Raw genomic sequence first — 21,849 nt, forward strand, 5'->3', positions numbered from 1 at the left:
GCAGACACTTGGTGTCAATGGTTGCCATCGCGTTGCCTTCTGATGCCTTTGGCTTATGCGTTATTTCTTGTAAGTTGTAATAGCTACACCCGCCCGAAGCAACCAAAGGCTACCGAATTTAGTCAGACGTGATCTAAAATGGTTCCCAATATGTGCACAGAAAGCGCTAGCGGACCTTGGGTAATCACACATGGCTGTCCAGCTGGGGAAAGCAACGACACGACTACAAAAGCCAGAGAGAGGCGAGAGACTGGCCTCTTTCATTCCCTGCTTTTGCTAGGTGTGTGAACAACCTAGCCCACACAGCGCTCCATGCTAGCTTTCTGATTGCCATTGACAAACTCACTGTTTAGCAAGACCGTGGGCAGTGCCGATGACACAGCCGCTACAAGGGGTGATTATACTGAGGGCTGACAGACAGAGCTTATACTTATTTGTGTCTCGATAACGAAAGTACGCAGAAAACGATATCATGATTAGTTTGAGCAAGAAACAAAACTCCCTAACGTAGAGTAGCAACGAGCCACCGTACAGTGCATAATCATGAAGACCACTCAGGCTGATTTAACGCTTTCGTCTCGCTATTTCACCTTGCGGTAAACAACCTAACCGCCATTCTCGCCAAATTTAAGTAACTACTCACGTTTCTGACAGCTCTGCGAGCCTCGGATTTCACTTTACTCAGCAGGACACTACCCTCATCCTCCATGTAGAAAACCTTGAGATTGCGTAGTAGAACCTGAAAAAGAATTTCATCGATCAAAACATCGCAATACGTCTGGAAGATGCAATAAATTATCCAAGTATTAACCTGTTTCATTCATATAAAGTTATTTCTTTTCTCTGATTTAAGAGCATTAAGGCTTTATGAGAATAAGTATTCACTAATAAGAAATAAGCATATAAGCAAGCCTGTTGGCGGAATTTAATCACGTGTTTAGTAGCTGTTATGGCTGTTCTGGCAAATTGGAATTTGTGATACAATTGGCTCTAATGAGAATATGAGATTTTAGTGACATTCGCTCCAATTGCAAACTTCATTCGACTTTGTTTATGAGCTGGACTCGTGGTTAATATTGCTACGCGAGAGACATTCATCCTGGGGCAGACGACGAAGAAGACGGTTCTCTCTGGTGCTGGTGGCTGTCCACCATCGAAGCTCCACTCTGCAAAATTGGATTAAGATTAAGTACACCAGTATTATTATCATTTGGGGCCTCCACCCTCGGCTATTGTCACAGAGACGTTTGTTGCGCAGTCTTTCAATTTTTAACAGAAACAAGACGATTACCCTGTTAATTATAGTAACCTTATTCTACCTATCAGATCAGTATTCATTTCACTGAAATTTGTTTCTCCAAATTCGTTAGTAACATTGTATTTTTTCTGACCTTGATAATAACTATATTTTTCACCTTTCGGTTAGTCTGACTGCTCGTTGGCACAATACTCTAGGTATACAAAATTTTCTTTGTTTTTGTTTGTGCCTTCTTTACTTTGCGTATCTCATTGTCAAAAAGAATTTTTTTTTTTAGCTACCTACTGCCGCCCGATTCTTGGCCTATCCCCCTCAGTGGGTGCGAGCCATAGTGAAGGATCATCATCATCATCATCATCATCATCATCATCGTCCACCATCTTGGCTACTGTGTCTCTCTCATACTGTAAATACAGTGTAAATAGTCCCGCCTTGTGCCGTTTTACGTAACATCTTTTGGTGGAAGTGCGGGGTAGTTCCCTGTTTCGATCACGGAGCTTCGCAACGGCCGCCTCATCACGCTTGCGACCATGTCAGTCGGTGCAGGCACATCGTCTTCACCCCCTGCCCCTCCCGTCGCTCCGACCTACATCGTTCTGCCTCCTGCTCGTGATCCTGGCGTATTTTCCGGCCAGGATGGGGTTGACGTCGACAAATGGCTCAACCTTTACGAACGGATCAGCGCCGGCTACAGGTGGGACCCGACCCTTATGCTCGCCAACGTGCTTTTTTACCTCGATGGCCCACCGCGGGTGTGGTTCGAGACGCACGAGGCGGAAATTACCAGCTGGGACTCTTTCAAAGAGAAGATCCGTGACCTTTTCGGTGACAGCACTGGTCGGCAGCTTGCTGCGCGGAATGAACTTGCAACTCGTGCACAAACATCCTCCGAGTCATACGTCTCGTACATTCAGGACGTTATTGCTCTTTGCCGCCAGGTTGACGCGCACATGTCTGAGTTCGAGAGGGTTTCTCATGTGCTCAAAGGTATCGCCGACGATGCTTTTAACCTGCTCGTCTACACCAACGTTGATACCGTCGACACAATCATCAAAGAGTGCCGGCGGTTTGAACACGCGAAGAGCCGCCGTATTACCCAGAAATTCACCCGGCTGCCCAATACGGCTGCAACTTCATCGTGTGATGCCGTTCGCCAGCCGCCCACCTGTGACCACGTTACTCGCATTGTTCGTCGCGAGATTGAAGCCGCCTGTCCTGCACCGATTCAACCCCCCGTGTTTACAACCCACGCCAGTGACCCATCGCAGCCATCGGTGTCCCTCATCCAAGCTGTCGTCAGGCAGGAGTTTGCTAATCTTGGCCTTCCATCAGCGTGCCCACTGACTCGTCCTGACGCTCGGCCTTATTCCTCTGGACCCACTCGACGCTCCTACACCTCTCCCGGCTCCTTCCGCAATCCTGCGGAATGGAGAACGCCCGACGATCAGCCCATCTGCTTCTCCTGCCATGATGCCGGGCACATTGCTCGTTATTGCCGTCGCCGTTGGACCTACGTATCTCACCAGACCTCCATGTACCCTACTCCTTTCAGACGTCCAGCCGCTGGTTCCCCTACTTACTACTCGTCGTCCTCCCGCGAGCCTCTTCCCTCTGACGCCACAGCTCCTGTTCGCCGCTTCTCCCGCTCCCCGTCGCCGCAACGCCGCCAATCCCGCTCGCCGCAGCCTCGCCGCTTTTCCTCGCCGTCCTTCTCTGGACGATCGCCGCAGGAAAACTAGATAGTGCAGCTTATGGAGGTGAAGCTGCAATGCCATCGTCCCCTGCAAATCCTCTACTGACGCTCCCCACTCACCATAGCCTTCTTGAAGTCAAAGTCGACAATGTTCCTGTGACCGCCCTCATCGACACTGGCGCACACTTGTCTATTATGAGCGCCTCTTTACGCCGCCGCCTGCAGAAGATTATGACGCCGTCTACGACACAGACAATACGTGTTGCCGATGGTGGTGCTGTTCAAGTGATCGGAATGTGCACCGCCCGTGTCAGCATTGCCGGTCGTCACACTGTTGTCCTTTTTGCCGTCCTTGCTCACTGCCCCCATGACCTTATCCTTGGCCTTGACTTCCTTTCGGCACACTCGGCCTTAATTGATTGTTCTTCTGAAACGCTCTGCCTCGATCTTCCTCTTGTATCAGATGCCTGCGATACGCCCGTCAGCCGCTTAAGCCCCACCGATTTTGTTCGCCTACCACCGCGAGCCGTCACGTACGTGTGTTTGTCATCGACCCCTCCCGTTCCTGACGGCGACTATATCGTCTCTCCGATGACAGACGTCCGCCTGACGCGCAATGTTACTGTGCCACATACCATCGCCACATTAGTTGATAACTGTGTGTTTCTCCCGCTACTAAACTTTGGTCTGACCCCCCAAGTGTTGCCCCACAAGATGTCGCTTGCCCACCTCACCGCGATCACAGACTATGACGTCGAGGTTGTCGCCATAACTGCACCTGCGGAAGCTGCAGTTTCCCCGTCACCAAGTTCCGACGACAGCATTTTCGCAACATGATTGGATTAGACCTTTCGCCTGACCAGGCCGACGCTCTTTGCCGGGTTTTGGCCTCATACAGCGACATTTTCGACATTCGTGATCGACCCCTGAGCCAGACTAAGATTGTCGCCCACCGTATCAACACTGGCGACTCTTTGCCCATTCGCCGTCGACCTTACCGTGTGTCCGCATCAGAGCGCGAAATGATTCAAAAAGAAGTGGCTAAAATGCTTGCGAAGGACATCATCGAACCATCTTCTAGTCCTTGGGCCTCTCCCGTCGTATTAGTAAAGAAGAAAGACGGTTCCTGGCGTTTCTGCATTGATTATCGGCACCTCAACAAAATCACCAAGAAGGACGTGTACCCTCTTCCTCGTATTGACGACGCCCTCGACTGCCTCCATGGTGCCACCTTCTTTTCATCCCTGGACCTTCGATCTGGCTACTGGCAAATCGCTGTAGACGACCTGGATCGGGAGAAGACCGCCTTCGTGACCCCTGACGGCCTTTACCAATTCAAGGTCATGCCTTTCGGTCTCTGCAACGCACCAGCCACGTTTGAGAGAATGATGGACACACTGCTTCAAGGATTTAAATGGTCGACGTGTTTATGTTACCTGGACGACGTGATAATTTTCTCCCCCACTTTCGCAACACACCTTGAGCGGCATTCGACCATTCTAGCAATCTTCCGACGAGCTGGCCTCCAGCTAAATTCCTCGAAGTGCCACTTCGCCCTTCGTCAAATTACTGTCCTCGGCCACCTCGTTGACGCTTCCGGTGTCCGACCGGACCCAGCAAAGATAAGCGCTGTCACGAACTTCCCCGTTCCACGGTCTGTCCATGACGTCCGTAGCTTCGTGGGGCTTTGTTCCTACTTTCGCCGTTTTGTGAAAAACTTTACGGCGCTCGCACGTCCACTCACTGATCTTCTCAAGCAAGACGTCCCGTTTTGTTGGGGTCCTCTACAAGCTGACGCCTTCTCTGAGCTCATCGCCGCCCTAACGACACCACCTATTCTTGCCCATTTTGACCCAGCTGCTCCCACGGAAGTGCGCACAGATGCTAGTGGTCACGGCATCGGTGCAGTTTTAGTCCAAAACCAACAAGGCGTTGACCGTGTTATTGCGTACGCAAGTCGTCTCCTATCGAAATCTGAACGCAATTACTCTATTACGGAACGGGAATGTCTTGCCCTTGTCTGAGCGGTTTCGAAATTCCGTCCTTACTTGTATGGCCGCCCTTTCCGTGTTGTCACCGATCACCATGCTCTCTGTTGGCTTTCTTCACTGAAGGACCCTACTGGACGACTTGGTCGTTGGGCGCTGCGCCTTCAGGAGTACTCTTACTCAGTTACCTACAAGTCTGGCCGCCTCCATTTGGACGCGGACTGCTTGTCCCGCTACCCTGTTGACCAACCAGAGGGACCGGACATCGAACCTAACCCCTGCGTTATGTCTATGTCTCAGTTTCTCCAGATTGGTGACGAACAACGCCGTGATGATGCTTTGCGATCGCTCATTGATCGGCTGGAATCGGCACCTAACGACGCCTCACTGCGCATGTTCGCCCTCGTGAATGGCACACTTTACCGTCGTAACGTCCAATCAGATGGCCCTGAGCTGCTTCTCGTTGTGCCTAAACAGCTGCGTTCAACGGTACTGCGTGAGCTTCACGACGAACCAACTGCTGGTCACCTTGGTGTGTCCCGCACGTACGACCGTGTCCGGCGCCGCTTCTTTTGGCGCGGTCTCGCCCGGTCTGTTCGACGTTACGTGACCTCCTGCGACAAATGCCAACGTCGGAAACGTCCTGCCGCACCCTCGGCTGGACTGCTTCAGCCGCTCTCCATCCCGACCGAACCATTCTTCCGGGTTGGTTTGGACCTTCTCGGTCCTTTTCCTGAGTCACGATCCGGCAACAAGTGGGTCGCCGTTGCTATCGATCATGCGACCAGGTATGCAATCACTCGAGCGCTCCCCACCAGCACTGCTACTGACGTTGCCGATTTCTTGCTCCACGATGTTATTCTGCACCATGGCGCCCCTAGCCAATTGCTCACAGATCGAGGCCGCGCATTTTTATCACGAGTAATCGACGATCTCTTGCGCTCCTCCTCAACGCAGCACAAGTTGACCACTGCCTACCATCCCCAAACAAATGGCCTCACCGAGAGACTAAATCGCACCCTCACGGACATGCTCTCAATGTATGTTTCATCTGACCACCGTGACTGGGACCTGGCGTTACCTTACGTGACTTTCGCGTACAATTCCTCGCGTCACGATACCGCCGGTTATTAACCCTTTTATATGCTCTTTGGCCGTGAACCAACGTTACCGATGGACACCCTACTACCGGCTGCTGCCGCGCCGCCTAGCGAATATGCACGTGATGCCATCGCTCGTGCCGATCACGCTCGTCAGATCGCCCGCTCTAGGCTGTTGGCCTCGCAAGCGACCCAGAAGCGCTTCTATGACAGCCGGCATCGCGACGTTCGCTTCTCACCCGGTGCCTTAGTTCTCCTGTGGTGTCCATTCCGCCGTGTTGGCTTATCCGAAAAGTTGCTATCTCGATACACGGGTCCTTACCGAATCGTCCGCCAGGTCACGGACGTCACCTACGAGATTGTTCCCGTCTCTCCGACTTTACCGCCGGCGATCGCTCCCAGTGACATAGTTCACGTTAGCAGACTGAAAGCCTACCGCCTTCCTCCTAACGACAATGTGTGAAGTGCGCCGGGACGGCGCTTGCACCGCCGGGGGTAATGCTACGCGAGAGACATTCATCCTGGGGCAGACGACGAAGAAGACGGTTCTCTCTGGTGCTGGTGGCTGTCCACCATCTTGGCTACTGTGTCTCTCTCATACTGTAAATACAGTGTAAATAGTCCCGCCTTGTGCCGTTTTACGTAACAATATTGATAATCCAGCACGGCTTGAAGACCAAAATGAAGAAGCTGAGATCTTGTCCGTTACATTTTGTTCTGTTGTGTTTTTGCCTTTTTGCGCTTACTTTTTATTATGTCACAATCCCAACTTTATGAACTCAGGATCATGGCAGTGGAGTTGATGCGCAAGCATTACGAACGCCTTTTTAAGAAAATCTCTTCAATCTCAAAGGCTACTAGAACCAATACTTTTGAGCTTCTGAAACATATTTAAATGGTTACCTGGCTGTCGAGGCGCAGCTCTGGAGCTTTCGGTCCAGCCATCACGCTCAGCATTAGTGGCATGTCTTCCGCGTACCTACACATCGGACCAGCGGTGTTGTATTTGACCATCGTTCCAACATCGGGAAGAAGTCCGTCAAGAGGAACGACACCTGTTAAAGGTATATAAAAGGCGTAACTGGTGGTTCTTCAAGGTGGCCAGATTAAGCGTGCCATTTTACATTGACGAATATTTTCTGTTGTCTTTTTGGCACCCTTTCACACAAAAAAAGTTTAGATCTGTTACAGCTTCTGGTGTTGTCATCAGTATAAGAACCATTTACTGAAGAAGTTGAACTTGTGTATCCTCCTGAACATTCTAAACAAGACGCCTTCGCACGCACACGAAACGTTTCTTCCCTGCTTTAGCCAAGCCATGCAGCAACATTTTTAACGCCACGCTACTGGTGACATTGTAAGCTTGCTACTTTCCTGTCAGTAACGCTACGTCACGCATATTATACGGGCACGTCTTTATGACATGAAACTTCAGGGAGCACTTCATTAACGGAAGAAAATGCAGGCTAGGTAGATGATTATTTCTAGAGACGAGGTAAAACTCATCCATCGCAAAATGTTCTTATTGAGGACATCTACGAAGGATTTGCTACACCCCCTCTCCCAGTCTGAGTAGTACCCCCAACTCAATCTTCATATTTAACATTTCCACTTGCCTTAACCCGCCCTTATCTCTTATTGCCTATCCCCTTGTGATCTCTGCCGTAAGAAATATAAATTTTGCGAGATAGATTTTCTTGATAAAAATTTGAGGACCCTTGTTGAAGGATTTCGTGCTGTTTGCCAACCGTTTGCTATGTTTATGGATTATAGTGTTTATTAGAGCGCAGGGAAACACGAGGACAAAAGAAAGCACATTGACCGCACATGTTTCCTCGTGGACGCAAGCATATTGGATGCATGGTACTGGTGTTTCTCCGAGCTCAACCATCTTTCCTCAAGATTTACGAACGAGCCCACACAGCCCCCGATATTATTTAGTAGGGCCCCCTGATGTGAAACTTTATTGCGCTATTGCGTACAGAACTCCAAATCTACGACGTTCTTTCTTGAAAATCTCATAGATAATTACGACGTTGCTAAATAACACCGACCTTTTCAGATACTGTTAATGGGGATAGCAGCCAATGTCTATTTTTTCGTTCTGAGCAGTAGAAATACCAGGGGCAAGGACTAAGTTAACAGATCAACAAACCAATTACAGACGCCCACCTGACGTTGGCTTGTGCCCGAAGATCCCGCAGTAAGCACAGGGGAGCCGTATACTCCCGGCGATATCTGTGCCGATTCCGATGACGGATCCAGCAGCGGCTATTAGGCTGCCTTCGCCACCTGTCCGGAAAAAATTGCACAGGCAGAACTCGTTCAGGCAGAAAGCGTAACAGATAACACAGAAATAAATCCACAGTGCACATTAACGTCGATGATCTGCATGAATACTAAGACCCTGCTTGCAGTGTTTACGTCTCAGCTGTGCGCTCGGTACACATCGACGTCGCCAATGGCGATTGTCAAAGCTCAAAGAACCATTTACTGAAGAAGTTGAACTTGTGTATTCTCCTGAACATTCTAAACAAGGCGCCTTCGCCCGCACACGAAACGTTTCTTGCCTGCTTTAGCCAAGCCATGCAGCAACATTTTTAACGCCACGCCACTGGTGACAATTGACAGGCTCAAAGAACGGTAACTTGGTAATCAAAACTAGAAAAATTGTTGTATTGATTTCGAAGAACGAGGCCTCTGACATTAGTGTAGATTACCTGGCACTCTGGTGTGGAAGTGACGAACAGCTGCTTCGACTTCACAAATAATAAAGCCACGGCGAAGCAAGTCAGCATGGCTTAATTCATTAAGTCAGAAAATAAAGAGGTTCGCAAAATAATAGGATTAAACATTGGATAAGCCATCGAAACAGTTTATATACTTAGAATTCTGGAGTGGAGGCGGCTCTCCAAAAGTAAAGCCAGTCACCACCATCTTGCTAAAGGCAAGAAGCACGAACCGCCGGTGGGGCCGTTGCAGAGCCCACAGAATGTTCGTCGTGCTTATAGGTTGTACGCAGTTGCATCAGTGTTTAGCTGATTGTGGCATGCCTTCCGAGGGCACTACAAATGCTCAGTGGGTCATAGCTGACCCAGCTGGGTAAGAATGACACCGAGTGTAACGTTTCACTTGTAACATATAAGCTCTCGTCGTCTGCTCAAAACCGTCTTACACCGTGCGTACGTTTGCTTCAGTTGGCGACGGTTGGTAAGGTGCTCCTACATGAAGATTTCAGTAATCTTAAATCTTTCTTAACACAACATAGTTTTCTGCATCGAAGCACGAAAACATCTGAAACGCCAATGCAGTTTTCGCAAAGTTAGGGAATTATTATTTCTAATTTGGTGTCATCCTGAGAATTCGTTCCAAGTGGATTCGCCTTGCGTGCTCCACAGCTACACTTTCTAAATTGCAATATGAACCATACGGTAATTAGTAAAAGACTTAATTAGTGAATTTTTGTTAACTGGTTGATTATGCATTTCAATTTTTTGTGCAAGTAATGTCCGCCGCTTCGAGTAGACCAGCTCATGAACTAGAATTGCGCTATCTGCCACAGGCGTCCTGAAAAACTGTTTGAATGCGTTCGCTGAAACACCCGGTATATTCGTTCGCACGTCCCTGCGTGCGGTGTTTATGTAGCGCATGCATGGGCTACGTGCTAGAAGGAAGGGATTTCGCCACTGGCTTGCAGCGGTCTCGGGTTGTGCTCGAATGCATGTGTGGTGTGCTTGTACGATGACATACTCTGCTTGGTAGCTTGCGCCGTGTAGGCTCCACGCAGCGCCTATATTTTAATGGGGAAACAAGCGAGACAGTCGCATACACATGAGAAGGCGCGGATAGAATGAGCACTGGACTTACAAGTGAAGTTCAGCGCTCGTTCGGACCACTTCTCTTGAGTGCATGTCATTGTTTCGTAGGTTTGTTTCAGCAGTGGTGTAATCGTGTTGCTGTCGAAAATTTACACCAGCAGCGAAGTAGAATACACTTGCTTACTGCAATATTGGCAGTTTTTGTCTGTTTCAGCTCTGCGCCACCAGGTGGCGGCACCATGCAGGCCACTCTCGTTTACGCCTCTGCTCCAACGCCCAGTCCGCCTTCGTTTACCCGATTACCGGACAAGCTAAGCCTCTCTGTTATAATACTTATTGATTAAAGTTTATCAGGCATCCTCAGCACTCTTGTCAACATCTTTTAAACACTCATATCTCCCTCTTTCTGTTGTACATTAAACATTTCCCCGGTAACAATTAATCGCATTTCCGTTATATGCCGATGACTGTGTAATTTATGATGTAGTCAAATCACCTCCATACCATCAACGTCTGTGTGACTCAGTTGCTTCATGTGGCACATCATCATCATCATAATCACCACAGATAAGGCATCAAATGGAATATGAACATTAACTTTCGCTAAACTGTTCTATTGTCCTTCTCAAGAAGTACTTCGCCATTCGTTATTGAATACAGTTTTATTGGTTCATAATTAGACTGTGTTGAGAAATATAAATCTCTTGGCGTGATCCTCACGAATAATTTGTCCTGTTCTGAGCATATTGCTGTTACTAACAAAGCTCTACAAAAATCAGGTGTCTCCGTCGCATACTAAAATCACCTTCTCAGTGCACTAAGTTACTGCTAAATAAGTCACTCACTGGCCTCATTCTTGAATATGCAGTTGTTTGCTGTCCAAACAAGCAGTGTGATATTGACAAAATCTAGACAGTACACAAAAAAGTAGTACGAGTTTTCTGTCGCCGCTATGTCCGTGATTTTCTTCCTTTCCGTAACACTGCCTTCGTTAGGCTTCACGTTCCTGTTCTCAAACCAATCATTATTGTATAAATAGTGGTTCTTGTCATCTGTCTCACACAGAACACCTAAAACCTGCTAGGTCCTCTAGGACGAGGGATTACCGCGAGCTCTCCATGTTCATGTTTCGTTTTTTTTTTCGTGCCCTATGAACTTCTTCAGGTACACTTTTTCCCCGTGAACCATTGATAATGCAAATTCTTTATCAAGTGACACGCGTTCTATGGCATTGGACCAGTTTTTAGACAGGAATAACCATAATATGTTGCCCATTTTATTTTTTTCGTATGTATGTTGTTCAATGTACTTATTTCGTGCATGTACAAACCCGGGAATTTTTTTATACTGCTTTTTTTCGTGGTGTACAAGCGGTACACTTCTGTTATGGCCTGGAATGGGGCTGGAGTATATGTAAATAAATTAAAGAGTCAGTTTCGCCCGAAAGGCGATTCATTGATTGTGATCACAAATTATTAGACAGCAATATGAAGTTAGTCGTTTTATCTGCTGCATAAACTGCTGTAAACATTCGCTTAATAACTGAATTAAGAAGAGTCTTGCTATACGCGCACAAACACGAACGCATGTCACTCGATGTCTGCGGACACTGACTGTCAGAACACTGGCGTGATGAGGAGACGCAGCAGCGGAGAGCGAATTTGCCACCGAATTTGTCTCACGGCAACGCAAACTAGGCGCATGAAAACACAGTGCATATGAAGTCACCAGCTCCGAGCTCCTCAGTTACCGCAGCTGGAGTAGAAGAAGAGAAGCGAAACTACTCCCCCCCCCCCCCCCCCCTACTAGCGCACGCACATCTTCCCGCTCTTACCCCTGCGAGCGTGAGAATACACTGCCGCATCAAGCCACCACCCTTCTGGACTAACCCTCGCAAGCATTCACCCGCATCTACAGCATACGGCGCGCGGTTGCACTTCGACTTTCTACAGAACATCATGGTGACGCCGACGGCGACGACGACGGCGTAAATTCGCCTGGAATATCCATATCATTACTATCGCAATGAAATAAATAACCACTCCTGAACATTGGCGCGCTGATACGACATCCTCAATATTTCTCAATGCTGGCACGGTAAGCACGTGAGATTGCTTAAATGCCTACAAGCATGTCACATCACAGTTCAGTCACCTCATCGAGGTTGTTTGGGCTCCGTAAAACGCATACTCACCGCTGCTTCCTCCGGGCACGCGACGTGTATCGTACGGGTTGCGGGTGGCTCCGTCAAGCGTATTCTCGCAGTCGAACCAGAGCAGCTGCTCCGGAACGTTGGTCATCGCCACCGGAATTGCTCCAGCAGCACGAATTCTAGAAACCACGACTGCGTCCTGGTTAGCCCGGCGGCCCTTGCTGAAAGCGGAGCCAACGTCGTACCGCATGCCTGCAAATTTGAACCTCAGATAAGTTGGCAGCTATAGTGGGCACACACGCATGCTGTCGTCGTGAATCGTTTTGCTCATTCAACATGTGTAGGTCTTTTAACATGCGGTTGTCTATTTCCTATGGGCTCTTACTTGTCAAATGCGACGGCAAACATATGTAGACGGTGCGTCAATACGAAAGTCAAAGCACATCTGCGTTACAATGGGTCAATTCTTGAGCCAGCTGGCGGTAAGCGAAGCTTGTCGTGTGTGTATCTGACCTTCGTGGTCATTGCCTTTCTTTCTTTCTCTCGCTCTTTCTTTCTTTCTTTCTTTCTCTCTCTCTCTTTCTCCCTTTCTCTCTCTCTTTCTTTATCTATCTATCTTTCTATCTCTCTTTCTTTCCCTTTCTGTCTCTTTCTTTGTTTCTTTTTTGTCCCTGGTATGTGCCATTGAGCTTTAACCCTTTCTGCACTATTACCAGGATCGGCCCACTTTTTAGCGTGACATCACCACCACCACCACCGCCGACATTTGTGAGCCTATAAAGCTTGACTTAAAATTCACCAGCCCTTCCCCTGTCGAGAAAATGGGGGTAAGCGATGCTTGTCGTGTACCTGACGTACTATTTTCCCTTCCCTTTCCTACTACATTTCCTTCCCTTTCGTGCTACTTTTCCTTGCGTTGCGTTGTACGATTTTCTGCTAGTCACTGTTGCTTGCGTTTGATGTCTCACGTTTGCTCGGGGGCGTGGTTAGCAGCATTCGCCCGCCATTGCCACTTGCCATTCTTCATTATTAAATTGCTTAAAAATGAAATCTGTCCGTCATGTAACACAATGAATGGCTCATACGCCTTAACAATGGCTCATACCCCCGTAAATGCGGCCTCCCCATTACGACGATAGAAGAGAAGTGAATGCTGGATTGATGAGCGGCTATGGCGCCACCTGTGGCAGAAGACGACGACGACGAACGTGGGAGTAGGGGTACGAGTGCGTGTTGAGCATGAGCTCTACCCGAGAGGCGCAAACGAGCCAGCTGCGGAAGAAGACGACGCTCGAGCCAATGCTAATCATGATACCGCGTGCGGTTACATCGACCCCTACAAAAGTGAGTCTATAAAGCTTCGCTTAAAGGAGGCTGGTGTGCAGGTTTGTTTAGCGCGAGTACCCCACAGTAAATGGCCGTGAGATGCATTGTCATGCGGACTTGCACCAATCACAGCGTAAACAGATTAAGTTTATGTCCTATTCGTTATGACGCAGAGTATACGTATTGCGTAACTTTTTAAGAACCCTTTGCTTCATGGTTGTACCATGGGACAAGGTCTATAGATGGTGATGTTCCCAATCGTTGCCATAGAAGCATCCAGAGGGAACCTATGCACGTCAGTCGCCCCAGCGGCAATGAAACACTTCGAAAACGTGACCCAGGGCCAGCGGTTCTAGCTGTGTATTTCCCCCCCCCCCCCCCCTTTAACATGAACAGTATGTAAGATGACGACTTCACCCCACAGTAACAGCTATCAGTAGGATGCACCTATTTTCGTTTGCTCTCGCTTTTATAAAATGTTATATCGCCGTCTTGTGTGCCCTTTAGCACGCCGTACCACCAGACAAAATAACAAATTTTCTTGTGTGAAATCTGCCTTTGCATAAGCACATTTGGAATACAATGCCTACTACGTACAGGTGATGCAATTACATTTTCCTCTATGTTAAGAGAAGTGAAATATGAGGTAATATCTGATGCGAAAAGCGTACTGCAAGCCCATCGACGGTAGTGCACGGCATACTCGGTTTGAGACAAACTGATCAGACGCATCCTATCTTTCGTACAACCTGAAGATGTCGGTACCTTCGTTGTGTTCTTATCACATTCAATGTTCTTATAAGATGGGAAGGCGTTTAAGGTGCCGGCAGGTACCGCTCTAAAACTTTAAAGATAAATTACGGTAGTGTCAGCATACACAAAGACCCGCGCCTTATCACAAAGCAGGCCTATGGAAGTATCGAGCGTAGGCAGACGCGCGCGTAGTGTCCTCGTCTCTGAGTATTGTCGCGTAGGTTATTCCATATTGCATAGTAAGATTACTACAACGATATCTGGTGTCGCAAATTTATGAATCACCGTCGGAATCGTAGGTAGTACACGGAAGCTCAAACGATTTTGAAGAGATTCATTTAGAAGGCACATTGTTGCTATTCTTTGTTCTTTGATTCTGTTTAATGATAACCACGCAGCACTTCCTAGGAGCAGACAGGCGGTTCATGTTATCATCTATATCAAGTTATGAGGCTATTAGCACATCAAATGTAAATCCCCAACAATTCCAAGTGTGCGTATTGGTTATGGTAGATAACGTTTGCTAAGCAACATTCGTCGTAGGTAAGATTTGTGAATGTGCTGTTTAAAACTAAATTTATTTACAACTAAATTTACGAAAAGTTAAACGTTCCACGCTAACTGGCGCTGATCATTGTCATAGAGCAAATTAGCAGCCGAAAATTAGCATTTAAAATGTTTGTATAAGAACACAAAAAGTCGTGAGACGCCAAAAGAACGACGTTCAGGCAAATACAGGTACTGCTCGAAGCTCTCACTATGACCGAACATCCATAATCTAGGCGCGTTCATACACTAACCCCAAATTTTGGTGTTTTATGGTTGTATTCGGGCATAACAGGTACAAGGTTTTCGTCCGAGGTAAGCCAACAGGAGGGCTTAAACTTCCTGACTAATCCTTACCTCGCGGTAGTATCCTGCGGATTAAACTATACCTTGAGGTGGTTCTTCAAATGAGTATTACAATAGGTGTATGTAAGGTCGGATATCTACGGACAACATTGTTTCTACACTGAAGCGACCGAATTGCACAAAACCGGCCTCCCGAAAAGTTTCTTGCATGTGTTTGTTTTGAGGTGAAATTCCCAGTTTTAATTTTGGGCAAAATAAATATTTATTGTCATGAAAAGTCTGGCAGTTTTTCAACCAAGAGAGGCATTGCGCTTCAATAAAACAGTCAATATATTGCATATATAAATCCTAAAATCCTTAACGACTTACCCTGCATTGTACTTATGATGGTCGAAAAACCACGAAACATGTAGGACGTTTAATAGGACTAATGTATATTGGCTCTATGCCTTTCAAGTTCGACGACATCTGCGACAATAACCTTATCTTATTGTCGCAAGCGTACCTTTGACGGCAACGCAGTTCTTGATGGTGATGGGCACTCCCAGCAGTGGCTGTTCCTTCTCCATCTGCTGCACAGTGCGGCTGCCGGAGGCCACGAGCCTGTCGACCTCCTCCGCCTTGTGCAGCGCATCTTCGTAGGCGTCTTCTATCACCGCGTTCAGGAGAGGCTGCACTTCCTGTATGCGGTTGATGTACGCCCGCACTACGTCGGAGCTCTTCACCTGCGCATGAAGAGGGGTGATGGAGTCGGGATGTTAAACACAATATGCAAAGAAAGATACCCTTTAGTGAATGTGTGTTTTTTTTGTAAGAAAGCGAGCCTTGCAATCGGTCAGATATAGTCACTATTTTGCCCAAACCGGAGAGTGTGCAAATTATCTTATTCTTTCACGCTTTACTCGTGTTCACATTTTCTTGCTATAATGCATGGAGTGGACGAACATGGGCGTTCGTGTGTGACGGCCAAAGTGCCATGCCATTTGTGCCTGCGAGAAGAAAGAAAAGTACAATCGAATGGCTATAATTTTTTTAATAATGTGTTGCAAATTTGACACTATGGTGAAGATCGCGAGCAAGATCAAATTCCGAACGATACTTGCAGGGAAGGTGGCCCACACGGCTCAGTCTACCTAAACTCCTTTGCTGCCCTTCTCACGTCTAGAATGTTTCGGATACGTTATTTCATCATAACAACATGCAATAAACTGCGACTATAGTGTAGCCTTTAAAGTCCTCTGTGGTGGCGTAGTGGCTACGGCATGGCGCTACTAAGCCCGAGGACGCGGGATCGAATCCCGGCCCCGATGACCTCATTTCGATGGAGGCTAAATGCAAGAACAACCGGGTACTTACATTTAGATGCACGTCAAAGAACCCCAGGTGGCCAAAGCTAACCAGAAGTCCGCCACTACGGCGTGCCTCATAATCAAATCGTGGTTCTGGCACGTAAAACACCAGAATTTAATTTTAATTTTTTAGCCTCTTAAAGATGAGGATTGTGGGCGTGGATGTGAAGCCTCGTTTTAATTTACTTCTCTCCAATAATGCTGCATCCGGGTGGAAGACAGTTGACACTTCCACAAAACTGTCCACCCCTAGTTCGTTTCCGCAGAAGTTACTTGCATAGAGTATTACTGGGTCAGTTAAATGGTCATTTTAGTTATAGAAAATTTTATAGTTATGGTGGCGATAACTCTGACATGATATTCGTAAATCATGAATGGCTTCAAGAAATCAAAGAAAACGTCTGTCACTCCGGTATTGCATCAATTTTACGAACTGCTCAAGTTCTTCCACACAAGGTCATCTGTAACGCATATATTGAAGCTGATACAATGTTCCTTTTCTAAACCTTGCGATGAGCAGAAAAAATAGCTAAGCACCTTTGGTGGGCAAACGGCATTGGTGCGTATTATTGTCTCTAGTAAATAAACAGGTGAATAAATAATGTTTGCCTTTGTTCAAAGCGCACGCAGTAAGCCGCTCACTGGCTGGATGTTTCTTAGGCGTGTCCAGAGCCCTGTTGTTTCAGTGACCGCGCTGACTGATCCTACCACAATCCTGCGTGCAGGCTGGAATAAATATGTCAAAAATACCAACACAAAATGTTCTGGTCAGGTGAAGTGGTCTTGCGGGGTGATTGAGAGTTTTTTTTTTTTTTTATTCTCTCTGCACTTATCTTGAATCGTTACACAGATGAGGCAATGTGCGAGTACCATTCTCTTCTTTTCACTGTCATAGACAAAGGGTTCCCTTTTTAATTACTAGTAGCACACATGGAACATGCGTACACAGATTGCTCGCATCTGTATACGGTTAGTCAAGCGTATTGTCTGCATGTGTACATGGAATCGATAGCTAACAGCCAAGGCATGCTTCCTTTATTATTTTTTAATTTATTGTACTGCGTCTCAGAAACATGACACAGTCGGAATGGGCACGCCCAAGAAGGACAGCAACGATAAACCTCGTTACGAGTAATACTTCATTGCAAAATAAAAGGTTGTTGCTAAAAGTACGTCCGACGTCTGCCTCGAAGTTTTTTGACAGGTACGTTAGACGGATCCCGCAGTGCTTGTTTGGAAGAGCGTCCAGCGTTTCTCGTTGGTTTTTCCCTGTTTGAAGTTAGGCAACTTCGGAGATAAGCGTCAGCGTTTATTCTGTGTGGGTGGTAATGCAGCGTGCCTGTTTTGGCACAGCCCGCGCAAATCGGCGAGCTCATCATTGCTGTAACAACTGCCGCAACTGCTTCCATAGCGGTGGTATGCGCTTTCACTGTACGAGAAACGCATTTCATATGGTGACCATCGACCCTCGATGGAGGCGAAACGCTAGTGGCCATGTTCCGCGCGATGTTGGTGCACAGTAAAGAAACCAAGGTGGTCGAAATTTCACGAGCGTTTCACTGCGGTGCGCCTCATAATCATATGGTGGTTTTCGCATGTAAAACCCCTTCTTCTTTCTGGGGTTTTACGTACCAAAACCGGTTCTGATTATGAGGCACGCCGTCGTGGAGGGCTCCGGATTAATTTTGACCACCTGGGGTTCTTCAACATGCACTACAACGCAAGCACAAGGGCGTTTTTGCATTTCGCTTCCATCGAAAGGTGGCCGCTCCGGCCGGGATTTGATCCCGCGATCTTGTGCTCAGCAGCGCAACGCCTCATGTAAAACCCCGCAGTAACATATGTTGTTTCCTATTTTAACACGGTATAAATTAGGTTCAAAATTCTTGTAAAAGTTTTCTGTTCACGGATTTGCAAGGTGCGTTACAGAAAAAAACTTGTTTTATGTTGCTTGGAACGAAATGCAAGAAACGCAGCGGCATATATTATCGCCGCATGTTTGCGATTACGCCTTCATTACGCGTTCCGAATCCGCAGGCGCGTTACGTCCAACCTACGCATGTGTTGATGGGTTCCTCTACTACTTCCAGCGTCGCGCGTGAAAAGTAGTTAAGACGCACCATTCGAGACAGCTCGATGTGCACAACACAGACGGCCTCAAACCCCTCGGCGCGCGTTTCACAGTGGCAGTGTGACGTGCGAAACACGGTTTTGTCTAGCGCGCACCAACATCTTACGTACAGCGTTTTGTCGGGCCACAAGGTATCTGCGCATCCGTACGTTTGCAATAAAACGAATCAGAAAATAATGCCCACACCAGGAAGCGCGATAAACAAAGCGTAGGGAACCAAATGATCACAGCACACAAATGCATTCGCAGGCGCCTAAAGTTTCCTATTCAACGAGAATTTTACTTTGTACGTATCACTACTTAATATCATATTATCAATGCTGCGCGCTAAGCGCGTCCTGCAGGATCTGCAGGAAGTTTTTCCAGTCCGGTCCAATGAACGTACAACACTTACTGCCTGCTGGCTGTCATCCATGTTGCTATGGCGCGCCTCTTCTGTCAGCAAAGTTTGAAGCAAAGCCACAAAAAGGCGCTGTTCGTGCAAAATTACTGCACTCGTCTGCCCGCACGCCCGCGAGCAGCAAACGAGGCGAGCAGACGACACGCAAGCGGCGCTCCGGCTTCCCACAGTGGCTAGCGCCGGCCACAGAGGGCGCGCGTGAATTTCTGAAACGGTCCATTACAAGTATGGAAACTCTCTAGTCGGTATCGTTTTGTTAGCGTTGTGGCAAAATCTCTGATTGCTACGCTGGGTACCTGGTTGAAATACCGATTCACCAAATTATTTCTTCTTTTGTTTTTCTTCTTCGCCTGTGGCAGCTTGCCTGACAGGGCGAAAACTTACATCTGACAAGGCAAGACGACACGAAACAGTGCGTCATCACGGCTGCCGAAGTGCCACACGCAAAGGCCGCCGGCTCATGCTTTCAAGTAATTATAGCTCCTTGTGCCGTTTTTACATTCCATGCAGAAGACATGTAAAGACAACGGAATAAAAGGTGCATTAGACATGGCTGTCGAGCGGCCCGAGGATGCGTTACTTGCTGTGAATTGCCATTTTCAGTTCTAAGTGGCCAGTGTTCTTGCGACATGTTGAAAAAAGAAATAGACAGCGAAGAGAAAAGAAAAAAAAATCATGAGGCAAAAAGCACGTTCTGACGGCGAATCGAATCCTGGACCACAATATTGCAGGCAGACACGGCACCTCATCGCCTCCCCTAAAACTTAGCAAGCGGCTTTTCTATTTGTCACTTTAACCACTACCTCAAAATCGTTAACAGTAATCGCCGCAATATTTTGGTTGCAGCGTTGCGATGGCCGATTATTGTGTACTTCGCGTACATTCTACTCGAACCTCCTATCCTATAACGTACATAACGCCTAGAGTCGCTCCTAAACGGCTATTCAGTTAGACTACTGAGTGCTTCGCCTCGCAAGCACGGATTGGCGTCGAAATGCGCTACTGCACGTACCCCTTCCACTTGCTTGTGCACGTTCCTATCTCACACATGTGATGACGCGAAGGTATGCGTGCACGATAAGCAGCTTTGAGCCTATTTGGACCACTGTATCCAGAAGGAAGTGCGAAGCATCGCGGAACTGCAGTTGCGTAAGAGCGTTTTTCTGACGGATCTACCATCCCGCCGTGTCTTTAAGGCGACACACTGGGTTGCTCTTGCGTACGTCCCACATAGCCTTAGACACTTCGAAAAAAAAAGCGTGGGTAATCACCAACATATAGCCTGAGCTACTAAATGTAAATGTAGCTAACACCTTCTTGGCCAAATAACGCCACGGATAAGTCTCTAGGCGTCGCATCTTACAAATCATCCACCTGCTTGTTGGGTGGTTAGCTGGATCTAAATAATCAGCACAAAGAGCGATGGAATTAAAATGTTAGGCTTAAAGTTAAGAGACAGGAAGACAGCGGTGTGGATCAGAGAACAAATGGGGATAACCGATATTCTAGCTGACATTAAGCGGAAAGAATGGAGCTCGGCAAGCCATGTAATGCGTAGGATGGATAACCGGTCGACCAATAGGGTTACAGAATGGATGCCAAGAGAAGGATGGCAGAAAACTATGTGGGGTGATGAAGTTAGGAAATTTTCAGGTGCAAGTTGGAATCAGCTAGCGCAAGACAGGGGTAATTAGAGACCTCAGGGAGAGGCCTTCGTCCTGCAGTGGACATAAATATAGCTTGATGACGACGAAATAATCAGCTATTCAAATGAACATGACTAACCAGCGAACCATTCCAGTGATCATCTGAACTACTTGTTGCGCGTTGCCAAGTATCGTGCTTTTCAGGCAAAATTGAACAGCCAACAATGTGTCGTTGCCACTATACGGAAGGACGCCGTTCCTCGCTTTGCGAGCAGATAGAGCGAGTTTGCTCGCCCTCGAAGACGTACTTTGGCCGGGTTGTTGAACCGAAGTGGCCGAGCTGATGTTTTCTATGAGCATCGCGATGGACCAGAGGCGCTGCGGACGTGCAACCTTCCCTGTCTTCGATGCACGACAGCATTGCGTAAAAGTGTGATAAAGCCGACGCTGCACTTTTGCCATTCTACTTGAGGCAGGCACACCGGTGCGCACTCGAAGAGCACAAAGTCCATAGAATCATATCTCCCAGTGCCGCGATATAGTCGCACAAGCGCATTAAAAGTGTTTGTGCGCGATGACCTGCAGAAGTACAACGAAAGAAGACAACGCCAGAGGACCCTCCAGCAGCTTCGCGCACAAAGGAACTTGGTTTCGATAAAATAGTACTGTCCGTTAATGAAAAATATGGTTGCTAAGTTATGCACCATCAGCTTAAATATTCTCACAATGCTCTCAATGACTTCAGTTTTATAATAACTTGGAGTGGGGTGCTTGAGTCTGGTTATTTGTGGCATTATTAATGCGTGGTAGATACAATTTCTTAGAAGTGGCGCCGTTAAAAATTGAGTTACAATAAACTGCAGTAACTGGAACACAATGAACAAGCGAAAGCTAAAGGACAGCTGGTGGAGAAACTATGAAATACGTACGAATGGGGAAATACAAACAGAGGTAAAGGTTGCTTTCGCTGGTCGTCTTTTGTACGTGGGATGTCATCTTGTATGTGGTTTCAAAGCGCCAACTTATCGAAAACATTCAACGAGTAGCAACGTTGAAAAGTACAACCCTTTTGTTATCTTTTCAACTGAGGTTGTGGACGCATAATGCCGAATAATAATAAAAAAATTATAATAAAACCGTGCAGCCTGGTTTATTTACTCTGAATATTCTTGTCATGCAAGCGTGTCTGAACTCAAAACCCGTGCCGGTCTTACTAATCTAGAATCGCGGCGTCATATTTCTCGACTGTGTCTTTTTCACAAATTCTATGATTCACCACTCCAGATTTCAGCCATAGTACCAGCTTATCGTCAGTCCAGCCGCATTAACCACAGAAAATCCGTGTATCCTCCCCCGGCGCAGACTACCTCCCATCTACGATCA

General features: G+C 47.4%; 1 protein-coding gene across 1 annotated transcript in view; it reads right to left on the reverse strand.

The window, feature by feature from the left end:
• Nucleotides 1-21,849, reverse strand: part of LOC119461766 (fatty-acid amide hydrolase 2-A) — a 46,952-nt gene that overhangs the window by 3,767 nt on the left and 21,336 nt on the right. Inside the window, exons 2-6 of the mRNA XM_037723145.2 lie at nucleotides 15,446-15,665; nucleotides 12,052-12,261; nucleotides 8,212-8,331; nucleotides 6,943-7,094; nucleotides 644-739 (exon numbers count right to left, since the gene is read on the reverse strand). Of these exons, the coding sequence (XP_037579073.1) occupies nucleotides 644-739; nucleotides 6,943-7,094; nucleotides 8,212-8,331; nucleotides 12,052-12,261; nucleotides 15,446-15,665 (798 nt within the window). The remainder of the gene's footprint in view (nucleotides 1-643; nucleotides 740-6,942; nucleotides 7,095-8,211; nucleotides 8,332-12,051; nucleotides 12,262-15,445; nucleotides 15,666-21,849) is intronic.

Source organism: Dermacentor silvarum, chromosome 8, assembly GCF_013339745.2.
Source record: "Dermacentor silvarum isolate Dsil-2018 chromosome 8, BIME_Dsil_1.4, whole genome shotgun sequence".
Classification (NCBI taxonomy): domain Eukaryota; kingdom Metazoa; phylum Arthropoda; class Arachnida; order Ixodida; family Ixodidae; genus Dermacentor; species Dermacentor silvarum.